Below are 14,254 nucleotides of genomic sequence, written 5' to 3' on the forward strand. Positions count from 1 at the left end.
AAAATGAAGGCACACTTATTGATCTAGCAGTTTTTTTCATGTGGTTATTATCAAAAAAGCTCAAATTGCTATTGGAAAAACCAAGACTAATGAAATTTCCACATTCACACGTCTCACAAGAAAAGACATAGATTCAACCCCCACACAGTGTGATGCTAAAAACTAAATAAATAGAGAGAAATATATTCAGTTAGGCTCAGAAATTTGCTAAACTCCCAGTGATAAAATTAATGCAAAATAAATTAGGGATTGGTTTATTAACCTTTGATAGATTGTAAAGAGCATTTCAAAAAGAGGATTAAGAGGGCTGGCCGTTTATATACATTTCACAAAACATTATAACAGTAAAAATCCCTTAAGATATCAACTAAATACAGCCAATCCAATTTGATTATGTGCTTTTGGGAAATAATGGACCCATTGCACTTTATTCTCTTCAAGGGTTTAAGGGTTTTCAAGATACAGAATGTAATTAGGAAAATGATTTGATGTTGTGACCTCTGAATCAAAAGTAATGTTACAGACGACATGAACTACAAATGAACCATAGTAACAGTATACCAATGGTGCTTTGTTTTTTCAAACCAAATCAAATCCATACATTATCGATCGTATTGTGCTGCTGAAAGACAGCAGGAATGAGCTGTGAGTTATAATTGGCTCGCTTTCGTGTAAGCAATGGCTTTAAACTGCCCTTATCTCAACATAAATAATGTATCTCTAAAGGTTAATCATCTACACGTGGGTAATGACACATACTCAGCAGCAATAAAGAAAGGTGTCCCCCTCCCCTCCCATAGCTTGTTAACATTGCTGATGACAATAACATATTGTATTAGACTTTGATTATCTTCTGGGGAAGCATTGCGTAAAAACTATTGACAGCTATAACAGCGAGCACCTTCAACAAGAGAAGAACCTTTAGAGAATGAAACGGGGGCTCTGACTAAACACTGTAAGGACGACTGGCCCCAACCGTTTGATTGTCTTGTGGTCTTTTCTCTAGCTAGGCGGTTGATATTTAGGTAGTGTTATGTTGGACCCTAGCTTAAGGGTAAGGACTTTTTAGAAACCACTTCGATGCCTCCTTCAGATGGTCCAGCTTTAGCTCGACACAAAACTCGCAGTTCAACCGTTACAATATGTACCCGTCGAGTCATAGTCTGTGTGGTCCGCCTCTTACTGATTGGCCACCAAGGCTGTGGTTGAGGAGCACTCTGCTTCAGCTGACAGCCAAGAGGTGAATAAAAAAGCCCTTAGAAAGGAAACGGCGTGAGGTCTGCTGAAGCCAGGTATTCACCTCGTCACATCAAGTCCTGATATGAAGATGAAAGTCTGCTTCACCTCTGAGTATGTTTCAACCATGAGTGACGGAGATGTTTGGCTGTAATCAGAGAGAGGACCCAGGAATAGTTTGTTGTGCGTTCTCCTGTGGACAGGTTCTCAGGCTTGGGACAGAGAGCACCAGGAGTTTTGTTGGCTGATTGGAGTGTAGGGGTAATCCTCGTACTTCATGTGTCCTGAGATGGCACTGTCCAACTGAGAGGACGTCTGCTGGAAACGACAAGGATATGCACTGAGGTGAATGGCCTATATCCGATAAATAGAACCGTGAAATACTAAGACACAGCACCCAACACGCATATGTTGCTCCAGATACACAACAAAAGCAGAAGTTGCTTTTGATACACGGCCAAAGCACATGCTCTAGGATTCAAACCAACTGAAATATGATTGAGAATAAGCTAAAATACCACACTTTCAGTTTACGTGTAAATCAGCATGAGGACACGGGAATTCATCTATTCAAGAAATGATGTGTGTGATGCCAGGTCTTTCCGTACCTGAGTGACAGATGTGCCGGTCTGGCCGGCGTAGGGCGAGGGCGCCATGCTGGGTTCACTCTTAATGGTGGAGGCTTGTTCTGACAAGGAGGGAGGGGGGCTGGAGTCAGACACTGCCGAGCCCCCTGAGGGAGGAAGGACAGTTATATCACCCATACAAATAAAGGTCAATAAGTTATTGTGTTGTTAATCTCTTTTTTTATTCAAGTTTAATTATCAATATTGGTATCTATCTATCTATCTATCTATCTATCTATCTATCTATCTATCTATCTATCTATCTATCTATCTATCTATCTATCTATCTATCTATCTATCCATCAATATTGGTATCTATCTATCTATCAATATTGCTATCTATCTATCTATCAATATTGCTATCTATCTATCTATCTATCTATCTATCTATCTATCTATCTATCTATCTCTCTCTCTCTCTCTCTCTCTCTCTCTCTCTCTCTCTCTCTCTCTCTCTCTCTCTCTCTCTCTCTCTCTCTCTCTCTCTCTCTCTCTCTCTCTCTCTCTCTCTCTCTCTCTCTCCATTCATTACTCCACCCATCCTACCTATGGAAGTCTTGTTCTTGGGCATCTTGGGTTTGCGTTTCCTGGTCTGAATGCTCTCCTTCTTCATGGCTAAAGGCCTGGCCACCTGTAGGAAGTAAGACACAGTTCTTCAGCCAGCGGTACCTCCCTGCTGAACACTCCCTCACACAACGCTCCACGCCCCCAGACCTTGATAACCACGCTGCCCTTGGCTCAATGCTGTACTTGAAACAACAAGCTGCAGCAATACTGCAAAGGTCCCACGGTTGGTTAACAAGCTGGCTAGAGAGGGCTTAGTTCTTCAAACAGAAGACAAGCACACATCAAGGTATACTCTATCTACTTGGTTCAGTTTGACGTAAGATCCACATAAAAATAGATATATGTTGTTTAGAAAATGCACATAACACCTAAATGCAGCTCAACAGTGTCCAGGCTGATGTAGTGGTCTTGGCCATTAAGGCACAGATTAACAAAGGCGATGTCCAGAAGGAAGGCCCATATTTCAACTAATTTGTTGGAAATTGACACATACTACAATCTGATTATCACACCACAAAGTAGGACAGTATCTATATTTTTTTTACGTTTGTGTCGTTAGACCAACAATTCCTTTGATTTGGATTGACGAGTTGAAATCCTGACTGCTGCCATATTTTCAATGTCGTCCCATCCTTCTCCGATCTAAAGGAAGGTCCTGCCACCTACCCCATGGAGCTTCATGTAGAGGCCGCAGGCGTTGCAGACGGGCTCCCCCTCTGCGTTGCGTCTCCACAGAGTGGTGGTGCTGGTGTGGCAGTTCGTGCAGCACAGCCCCGCTCGGCGAGACGTTGTTTGCTGTCCGGCCAAGAGAAGAGAAAGAAAGACGAAAAAGTTGAATAGGTCTCCACAGACTTTCTTTATGGATGTACTTTTGTATACTGCCCCCATACTGAATGGTCCTCGAATTCAGTAGGGCATTTTATATTTTAATCATTTACTAGTCTATAAAACACAGCCTATATATTAGCTTTTTAATTGTATTATGTTTTATTATTATTTTACTTATTTTTTCGCAGTGTGGTTGCGTACAAGGAGCTTGATCAGAGCACACACATAGCCTGGCTGGGGAGCTTGGGCCTGCAGACCAACAAGAAGCACTTAAGAGCTGAAGGCAGACTCAGTGGTCGGTCCCCTTGAAGGACCTTGTCTAAAAACAGATCCAAGGGCAAGGTCGTTCCAGGACAAACAAGAAGAGAGAAAGAAAACAGCATAGGAGGCTGGAAGCAGCATTAGCCAATTTAGCCCTACAGCTGCTGACGAGCTGCAAGTTCCTGGGACATAACCAGTGAGCCTGGGGCCTTGGAGGGGCCATGGAGGGGCCTTGGAGGGGCCATGATAAACACTCTGTCCGCAGTAACAACACAATCCAAATGGGTTGGTGATGAAAAACTAATTTGATCCTTCGTGGTATCTCGTTGACTCAAAGGGTAGTAAATGTTCAACACGTGATTTATTCAGGGACACAAGGTAAACTAGCTTGCACTCCGAAGTTGGTTCATGAAGCATCTCTCGAACACAGGTATGAATTCAGTTTATCTTGGAAGCGGGCAGAATGGTAAATAAGCCACGCCCACCTGTTTTAATTTACCAAGTTTAACCATTTGCTGTCTTGGCTTGGGCGGAAATGGCAAAGAGGCCATGTTTGTAGTGTTTAATAATCTACAATATCCTAAAACCGTAGGCCTATATGGGGATCCCGGATGTCCACTATGTGGAGAAGAAAACATAAATAACTGATGGTAGCTTGAAACATGTCATCAGAAGGAGCATAGACTAACATAATTGACTTCAGTTACCATGCGCTTCTGGGGCTTGATGAGCGGCCGGTTGATGCCGTTCATCTTGTGGTAGAGCCCGCAGGCGTTGCAGAGGTAGTGCCCCGTCCCGTCCCTCCGCCACAGCGGGGTGGAAATCGACCCGCAGTTCACACACTCGCGGCCCTCGCCCGGGACCTCTTCCATCAGTTCTATCAGATGAAAATACAATCACAATCTTAAAAAATGTTTTTCTTAAAACGAATGAGGTCTACGAGTAAAGGGGTTGCCTGATTGTTTCTTTCTAATCAAGCGCTTATATATAGGTTATATTCATTGGAATCGTGGTGATATCCAGTGGCAATACATTTACCTATAGGCTCTTTATAGAGCAAGGGTCAGCGTTAGGTTTAGAACTTTGTCATTACATGAGCAGAGAGCTAATGGTTGATAAACGAGCCGTGGTCAACGCCGGGCTCAATCAGCGGAGGAGTTACAGCCTCTGATGAGGCAGCAGGATCGGAGGCTGATGGATGGGCTCCGGGACAGGGGGGTGAGGAATGGGTACGGACTGGTGAAGAAGAGGGCACAGCCCGGGCGGAATGTCAATGGCCTCTTATCGGCCCCTAGGATCCAGGGGCCCCCTAGGATCCAGGGGGCCCCTATCAATCACAGACTGACGCGCGACGGACTCCGAGCACTAAAGCTTAAATTCCTAATCCCAAAACCTTGATGTTTCATAGCCAACATATAAAACAAAATGCCTATACATGAATAAATAAAGGTGAATTTTAACTGCAAGATGTCTAACTTATTTTGTATTATTTCGAATTACTCTTTTTATTATTAGCCTATATTTGTTTTTTTATGCATTTATTTTTATACTTATACTTTTTTAATTCAACCAATTAATGTACAATTCAATTATTTAATATAGAATAGTGTAAACAGGCTTCGATGAGATTAGAGTAAATTAAACTATAAGGCTAAATACTAGGTCTAATCCAATTTAGTAGATATACATTCAGGATAAACGAAGAATTGTATTTTGCATAATGAATCAGTCTGTTGATGAGGTGTCAAACACCGCAGATCTACTGCAGGACACAAATCAAATCAAAGGTACAATTACTCACACGCAGGACCGCGGTCCACACCTACTTCTCAGGCATTGTCACAACTAAAAAATGGTCAATAATATTTAGTAGGCTATATTATAGTATTTGTATCTAGTATTAATATTTATATATTTATTTCAATATTGGAAGTCCCGAGTTATGGAGAGATTGGACCCATCTGCGGAACTGTTCCGCTTGCCATCCGTGTCCAGTGTGTGTATTCACTCAATCATCAAAACGCACGACTGTTTGTGAAGATTAAATTAACATTATAATTGATTGTGTCATCCTCTATTGTAAAGAACGTGTATTGTCTAAATCCTTCATAGGATCGTCCTTAAATTAGGATACAGCTTTAGCTCTATAGCAATTGTTAGGCCTCTTCTAACGACATTTAATCTCTGCATTAAGTTCCTAAATAATTCTAGAAATAAGAGAAGTAAAACCATAATTAAGTATGTGACGGAGGAAGCTAAATATAATTCGGCCTTAAATAGAGTAGCCCTAATTTATTTAAAGTAAATGGAAGCCTTTAGTGTAGCATATTGTTTTTATCCAAATAACCTATTATAATTATTATAATCCTATATAATATAATAATAATAATAATAATAATAATAATAATAATAATAATAATAATAATAATAATAATATAGGCCTATAATATATCTAATATGTCAGAAAAAATATCTATTGTTTCGGCTTTTTAATTGATCTGTTTGATCTATAAAAATCTTAGCCTATATGATAAACACTTAGTTTATTGCAGTTGTGTCGGTATTTAAGGATGGACTGATCGACGAACAGGGCGTACCGAGACTGGACCTCCTCCCCGACATGCCCCCCTGTCGGCCTCCCAGACTGAGGAGCCCGTTCTCGAAGGGTCCCGGGCTCCAGGAGCCGGCCATCTCCGGGCCCATGTAGGCGTATGCCCCGGAGTAGGGCCCCCCCGCCGAGGCCCGGGAGCTGAAGACCAAGGAGTTCTGGTGGTAGGACGGGTCCCGGCCCGTGCTGCTGCTGACAGGCGGGCTGTGCGAGTACGAGAAGCCGGGAGGAGGGTGAGGACTGTTGGGGGGGAAGGATGAGCCGTCCGTCCCGGTCTGAGGCCAGCCGTGGTGCCCCCCCAGGCCGTGGGGCTGGTGGGGGGCTTCGCAGCTCTGCAGGTAGGGCAGGGTGGGCAGCAGCGCCGGGACCCCCCGGGTGGTGGGCACGTAGACAGGGGAGCTGGCGGCGGGGTGGAGGTAGCTCCCGCTGTCGTGAGCGTAATGAGACTGGTTGGAGGATAACTGGTACATGGTGACGGTCAAAACTCAGACGTCCTCGTCTCCTGGATGGGGTGTGTTCCCTGCGCGTCCCGACTCCTGGCTGTGGTTTCCTCTCAGCTGGAGATCTGCTGCACAACGAGGCCGTTTATTGTCCCAAAGGAGAATAAAAAAGCGTCAATGAGTCAGGAAGAAATGCATACCATGTTGGACTTGCCAAGGAAACTCAGACTACAGCCCAACACAACTCTATATTCACAATAATAATAATAATGTGGCTGCGTTGGTGTGCTTTTCTATAAAATAACAGCAATAGCCTACCTGGAAAATAGTTTAAACAGGTGGTTATTATCTGTCATACTTCACCGGCATCGTTCAAAGTTGCATTTAGTTTGATTAGAAATGACACCGATAATGCTGATATCTTAAACTGTCCGCGGTATGTAATTAAACCTAATGTTCACATCAACCCAAACAGCCGGATCACCCGCAGATAACCGCCCTGGGCGCACACTGGAGGAGACAACTTCCTCAGGCTCTAGTCTCACCAGATAGGGAGGGTGTGATGATAGACCAGCCCGGGTCTTTGCAGACCTCTTTTCCCTCCACGGAGCGCGTCGGGGTCTTCGGAATATGTCCAAATCAAAGTGGAGCTGAGGAACGTGGCCAGCCGGAGTTTAAAGAAAATAAAAGAGTTTCGTTTGGTCCGTTGCGACACTGTTAAGTCTCTCTTTAATCCTTCTCTCTGTCCTCCTCGGTATCAGACGATAGGAGCCGTGCCGCGGATAATTGTGATATGACTGCGCTCCCATTCGCTCCCTGCTGGGACCTTAGGGCTGCACCACGTGACGTGCTGCCGTCCAAAGGTAGGCCGGGCGGGGAGAGGGGGGAGAGGGGGAAAGGCCCGCATGTGCCGGTCCGAGGAGCGACTCACCTGGGTATAGACGATCGAGGCGCTGTCCGGTTGACAAGGGGTATATAACTGCTTTTTTGTCGCACAATTTGCCTTTGAATATTAGTGTATTTGAGTTAATCAGTTTGAACTTGAAAACGTAAGGTTATGTGGGTTCCATTTCATCTAAAAATATTAATCTTAAATTGTAATCTTAAAAATCTTGTTCTTATTTTTGAGTGAGCAATATCACTATTTGATTTGAGTGTTAGGACTTTGATCACATTTAAATTTTGTACAGGCCTTGCTGAATTCCCTAGGCCTAGGAAAACCAATCCCTCTAGGATTACATCTACCCTATCTAAAAAGTGTTGTCTTTTAAGATTTATTGGTGAGATAATTCAGTAGGTTATTCTCTATAAATACGATAAGAACAATAAGCACTGAACGCATCAGCACAAGACGCCTGCTGCAGCCCTACAATCCCACCGCCAATTACTCTGTAATCATACGATCAGAAGGCGTCATTATAATAAATTTTATGTTGTTTTTGTTATAACTGTCAATAATTGCATGTAGGCCTAAATTGATGGCAGCAATTGTATAATTCAATAGCCAGGTATGCAATCGACGCAATCGAATAGGCCTTCTAATAGGCTAAATGAATTCATAAATCAGGCAATCATAAATCATAAAATCATAAATATCAATTAGTATGGTTTTGTCAATTAAATATGTTAATTCCGGGCTATACTCATGCTGTATTGTTTCTGAAGGCCCGTATGGGCCTCCTAATTCCGGGATAGGAAGGCCTCTGCTGTCCATCATTAACCCCTCTGCTCATCAAGCCGGATCCCGTGTGAGATTCTTCTGTCGACCACTTCATGACAATCTTCGAAATTAGTTGAGTGTCCTTTCGTTTCATATCAGATTGGATTGTTTTTTCTTCACTCAACTCGTTTGAGGAGCAGTTCTGCTCAGAGAGAAACGTATTAAAACTGTCTAGTTCATAAAAAATGAATCATTCAGATTCAGATGTATCCGTCCTAAATGTTTATCGACTAAGATTGTGCCAAAATACGACGCTTTGGCTTTCGAAAAATATATACCGTCTTGAAACGCCAGCGTTTTTCTTACTTTAGGATTATTTTGTCCTAATTGGACCGAACATATAATAACATATAGGCCTATTATAATATTATATATATAACATTATAATATGGATAATACTGGATGAGCATCAGGCCCATATCCTCACTCCTACTCCACTGAAATACAGGCTACTACAGAAACCTTTATGAAACCGTAATCAACCAGAAGTAAGCCAAACATTTCTTTGGAGGAGAATGTCAGTAACGCCTATCGCTCCAAAACACTATGATATAAACTTTACATTTCGGAATGTTAATACATGTAATTGTAACTTGTTAATTGGCCTACAGAAGTGACTTGAAATAATAACCCTGAGAACATGTGGCCTATAATATAGGGATGTAGCGATCGTTATCATGGAGAACATGCAGGTCCACCACATCCAACCACATGACCTGTATTGTTGCGATCACAATCTCATATTGCAGGTGCTATGGAAGAGGTCTGACCAGGCCTTAGCGTACATTATTACCTTATGTATTCATTTTATTTTGATTTATATTGGACACCAGTAAATAATTGCTATCATTTTCTAAATATGAATCGACCTGCTATTCAAAGTGAATAATATTATGAAAATAGAAGTGAATAACTGAATCTGGGGATGAGGACGAGGACAGATGGGATTCATCTCGAACATGATGGGCTGGATTGTCAAATAAATATTGTCTTTCATGGACACAGAGACTGACTTGATTTCTGTATGTAGTCACTATCTGCATGGTATCATGAAGGTCTGATCTCATGGCTCCCTATATCCAGGTGTGCCAAACTCAAACACAACTTGGCAGATGCTTATTAAAGTGTTGGTACATCATAGTTAAACATTGTTCAACAAAATATTTTCTATATTTTTTTTCAAATGTATGTTTGCCATTTACGTGTATGTGGGAATAAATAGAAATAGGAATTCCATCGCACTACGTTGCTTTTGGCAAATAAAACATCCGAGATCTGGAGTTTCCGGATCTTCTTGCTAAAAAAGAGAGATCACTACCATTGTGAGATTTATTTTTCCCCTTAGGATCAAAAAACATTATTAGTCAACATTAAAGGGTAATTGGTACAAAAACACCAGAAGAAAATAGGCTGATGAGGAAAACAATGAATTATATCAGATTAATCACACGTATATTGCAGCACATGCAATCTGATTGGATTAGAGATTTTCCTATAGGACAGCAAACTGGTGCAGTGCAAGCCTCCTCTCTCCTGACTGGAATCACATTCAGATGAGGTGACGGTGATGCTGCCTGCACTCTCATTTAGACTGTCCATCACTGTGCGAGTGTGTGTGTGTGTGTGTGCGGTCTGTGTGTGTGTGTGTGTGTTTGTGTGTGTGTGGGGGGTATGTGTGTGTTTGTATGCATGTGTGTGTGTATCTTTTTTGAAAGAGTCCTTTACCTTGGATCAACTTCCCAACGCCACAGGCCTTCATGCCTTCATTCTTTGACATGAGTGGAATCCTGGTCCTCAAACTCCCCACGATAACTTAGTACTTTATCAGTGGTATTTATTGTTGAAAGAGCGGCATTGTGTCTCTGGGTCGTCTATGTTTGAAATGGTTTCTGTGCCTTTGCGTTAAGGCACGCACCCTGCAACCTCGCTCTCGGTTTCAGAAGATCGTCTCTCTAATGACTTGTCAGGGGTGCAAATTGTGCAATGATTGTTTCAGATAAGATGTTCCACGCTCTCCATCCGTCCACACCACGCGGTTCCCCACCAGCACAACCAGCCAGGGATCAGCTGGATGATGGACCACAGAACACACAGAGCCCACCAAGGTTTTACATTGGCCAATCACAACGATATCAACAATAACAGCCCGTTACGGATTTCTGTTTGTGTCCAAACTGATAGTATTGAGGACGACATGACAGTCAGAACACAGGATGTAACAGAACTCGATCCCATCAGGGGAAGGCTCCTGACTGTGATCTCATTGAACCGTTCGGATTGTGTCTGTTTCTTGGGATTGGAATTTAACAAATTGAAAACAGCAGAAACAAGAAAGAAGGATTTAGTCCCCACATAAGAACCCGGCCACCCTCCAGATTCCTGCTAACCCAGCCGGGTCTGGCCTGGGGAATGTGAAGTAGGAGTCAGGCTAATCTCCAGCACCCATGAGAGACTGGCTCCTGTCTGCCTGGCTGCCACGGCCCTATCTGTGTGTTTCATTTCACACTGTCAAGCCCCTATCTCTGGCACAGGCCCTGAGCTCGCTGCCGCTGCTAGCAATGGGGGAGCGTAGGTGGAGAGGGGGGATTTTAGGCACATTCCCCTCCAGTTCCCCAGAAGCAGTTGGTCAAAGTATGTGTATGTGTGTGTATTTGTGTGTGTGTTTGTGCGTGTGTGTTGGGGGGGGGGGGGTTGTGTGCCACAAATACAACCATTCAGACCCCCCATTGAAAGCACAAAGCGAGGTGTGCACTCACACACACACACACACACACGCACACAATCAAACGCATCCACACACACACACACACACACACACACACACACACACACACACACACACACACACACACACACACACACACACACACACACACACACACACAATCCATTGTTGTAGGACTTTAAGTTCACAATAATTGCAACAATTGCACCCTGCTATTGATAAGACCAGATGAAATTTTTGGAATATAAGGTATGAATGCAAATATAAGGTACACACCTGCTGTTGGCATGGGTGATTTCTTAGAACAAGCTAATATTTTAGCTTGAGTGTGTCTTTTTGTGTGTTTGGCTGTGTGTACTATAGGTTTGTGTGTGTATGTTTAGCCCAGATATTACTGTAGCAGACAACTATTGAAATTGAATAGAAAAATGAAGTTGTCACAATGTCATCATATCTCAACTCATCTCTATTGTAACAAATTGTATGTTTTTATCTTGCTCTTACAGACACACACAGACACAGAAACAAACAACATGGCCAAATAAACTGCCATTTTCCTTAACTCACAGCCTCACTACACAGCAAATATGAGCACAGCAGGTGACAAACAGATGGATTGTGATAAAGTGCATGCTTTTTCTTGTGATCCAAAACAACATTATTTATTCTTTTACATTTCTGATAAAACAACGGGTTGGTGAAAACTGATTGGGGAACACTAACTATAACTCATCAAAACCCACCTACTTAACCATCTCTGTCTCTCTCTGTCTCTCTTTTACTCAGGGAGGGAGTGAGATAATATGTGTGTGTGTGTGTGTGTGTGTGTGTGTGTGTGTGTGTGTGTGTGTGTGTGTGTGTGTGTGTGTGTGTGTGTGTGTGTGTGTGTGTGTGTGTGTGTGTGTGCGTGTGTTTGTGTGTGTGTCTGTGTTTATGTGTGTGTAAGTGTGTCCATGTGTCTGTGTGCTTGGGTCAGAATGTAAGCAAGGGTACATTTGCCAGCAGCGCTATTGACATTATTGAACGTTTGTGTACAAACCAGCATGTGCTCGCTCATCACACTATTCTGTCACACCGCTTGCTAGAAATCCTGCCATAAGTCAACATGCCCGAGGCTACACCACAGTACAGTTCCAAAGTGTTAAGCTTCTAATAAGCAACTTAATGAATGTACAATAGGTCTGATAAAAAAAAAATGGGTTCTTAATATTGACAAAACGGCATGGTCATTAGCATCACGTAGCTCTGTTTGATGATGTGTTTGCTCTCCACGGAGGAGGAAGTAGCCAGGGGGTTGGCTGTGCAGAAAGAGGAAGTGACTACAGTAGTCCAGGGTCCAGCCTCGTTGGATGGACTTTGCATGTTGATGTTTGAGTCCTCTGTTTGTTCAAGGTTTAGACACCGGCTCGAAAAGTACAACTTTTTTTTAAAAAATATGCCTTTAAACAGGCTTAAATCATGATCTGATCCTCACATCCAAACATCACCAGTTTATGTCTCTGTCCTCTGTAATAGTAGTAGTTTACCAAAACAACAAAACACAAATGAAAGAATTATTAATTTCTCGTTATATTCAGATGGTCAATGCCTCCTGTTGGGGCACATTCCACTACGCAGGGAACTTCCAATAATCCTCTTTATAATGATAGCTCATAACACAATTTAAGTTTACTTGTACCTTGTTTCAGGGTTGACTGGAGTTTAATTTCAGTGATTTCCTCTGGTTGTTTTGACCTGCAAAATAGTTGTAATCAACATTTGATACTGAAAAAACCACACAACCAAGCAAGCAGGAATACAACCTTTTATTCCCATACTTTTCTTAAGCAACCCTTCACACCCTACAAAAGGGTACTTGCTGGGTACTACAGCCACACATGAATCCCCCCAGCCCCACGCCTAGCCTGAAGTACCCCGGTACACAAACAGAGGGCGAGCATGGCCGTCTGATTCATTCTGACTCTTATCTTAAGTCAATTTCACTTAACACATTTGTCTGTCTGCCTGCCCGCTCAAGTGCTGCTGGAATGCCAGCTCAACGCTTTAGCGGCTTTGGCCCCATGGCCTTCACACTCAATTTCAGTCCTAGTCCTACGTAACAATATTTATTAACATTGATAGTCTCTTTCTCTGCTCTCGTCCATGCATTGCCGTTTCTTTGTTAGGCCAGCGATGTCTCTCTCTCTCTCTCTCTCTCTCTCTCTCTCTCTCTCTCTCTCTCTCTCTCTCTCTCTCTCTCTCTCCCTCTCTCCCTCTCTCTCTCTCTCTTTTTTTTTAATTTATCTGATAATGTTTTATTGTTTATTTGTCCAACATCATATGCGCAAAAGAGGTTTCAAAAATGAAAAAATTACTAAATGATATTGATGCAATTGAAATGGCCAGCCTTTTTGTGTTGTCTTAAATTTAAAAGCTACTTAGCCTTTTTTAAATGTCCTGCAACAAGCTGAAGTGGCCTAACCCGAACACTCTCCCTATGATAGCTACGACACAAGCCATCCAAAGAAGAGACTCAGAAGAATAGTTCAGGCTCTTTGACCTTCTATTTTCTAACATTTATTTATTGGTTTATTTGCTTGTCATCCCAACATACAGATACAGAAGATCCAAAAATACAGTCGTTTTTTAATCCTTATTCTGTCCCTTTTTACCTATCTCTAGCTTTCTTTTTCTTTTCTATGTTTCCATTATCTCTCTATGGGATGCCACTGATGACTATTTGAAAAATATTTCAAGGCTAATTTGAATGATGGCATTAGAATATAAACGTTCTATCATGACAGAGGTATTCACCTTCTTATTATATTTCCCAAATCTACTTCATGAATCATTCTAAAACCAGGTAACCAGTATAAGATGAAATAATGTGTTTTTGTCCTTGTTTGAGTCCAGAACTCGAGAAATATTGATGATTCATGAATCAAAAGGCATGAATATTGGAGCATGTGTTGTGAACAGGCTTGTTGGCCAAGTAACCTCTTAATGATTAGCTGCTGTTATGCAAGAGTTGTCACACACATGGGATTTACCACGGTAATTATTCTGACCGTTGGCTTGTCTTATCATTAATGTGGGTGTGCAAACACACACACCCCCACACACACATACATACACACACACAGCCACCACCACCCCCCCACCACACACACACACAGACTGACACACCCACACACTCTTGCACACCCACATACATACACACACACACCAACCATCCCCCCCACCAACACACACCCACACAAACTT

At 42.4% G+C, this 14,254-nt stretch overlaps 1 protein-coding gene across 4 annotated transcripts; it reads right to left on the reverse strand.

Annotated features, from left to right (window-relative positions):
- Positions 1 to 238: 238 nt before the first annotated feature.
- Positions 239 to 7,376, reverse strand: gata5 (GATA binding protein 5). Of its 4 annotated transcripts, none has more exons than XM_030363129.1 (7): positions 7,112 to 7,376; positions 6,116 to 6,691; positions 4,226 to 4,395; positions 3,096 to 3,224; positions 2,409 to 2,493; positions 1,845 to 1,969; positions 239 to 1,554 (listed from the first exon to the last, which is right to left on the reverse strand). In XM_030363129.1, the coding sequence occupies exons 2-7, from the start codon at positions 6,594 to 6,596 to the stop codon at positions 1,444 to 1,446; spliced, it is 1,101 nt and encodes a 366-aa protein (XP_030218989.1). In that variant the 5' UTR covers positions 6,597 to 6,691; positions 7,112 to 7,376; the 3' UTR covers positions 239 to 1,443. The 4 variants fall into 4 exon arrangements, with proteins under 4 accessions (XP_030218989.1, XP_030218998.1, XP_030218975.1 ...); XM_030363138.1 differs by having other exon boundaries at positions 239 to 1,551; positions 6,116 to 6,694; XM_030363115.1 differs by having other exon boundaries at positions 6,116 to 6,694.
- Between the last annotated feature and the right edge of the window lie 6,878 nt (positions 7,377 to 14,254).

The sequence above is a fragment of the Gadus morhua genome, chromosome 1 (assembly GCF_902167405.1).
Source record: "Gadus morhua chromosome 1, gadMor3.0, whole genome shotgun sequence".
Classification (NCBI taxonomy): Eukaryota; Metazoa; Chordata; class Actinopteri; order Gadiformes; family Gadidae; genus Gadus; species Gadus morhua.

Excerpts from the sequence above, each read along its gene's own strand:
- gata5 (XM_030363129.1), bottom strand. The coding sequence starts at position 6,596 with ATGTACCAGTTATCCTCCAACCAGTCTCATTACGCTCACGACAGCGGG. Across the intron at positions 2,494-3,095 it reads TCTACATGAAGCTCCATGGG|GTGGCCAGGCCTTTAGCCAT; the intron begins GTAGGTGGCAGG and ends TACTTCCTACAG. Across the intron at positions 1,970-2,408 it reads CAAGAACAAGACTTCCATAG|GGGGCTCGGCAGTGTCTGAC; the intron begins GTAGGATGGGTG and ends TTCCTCCCTCAG.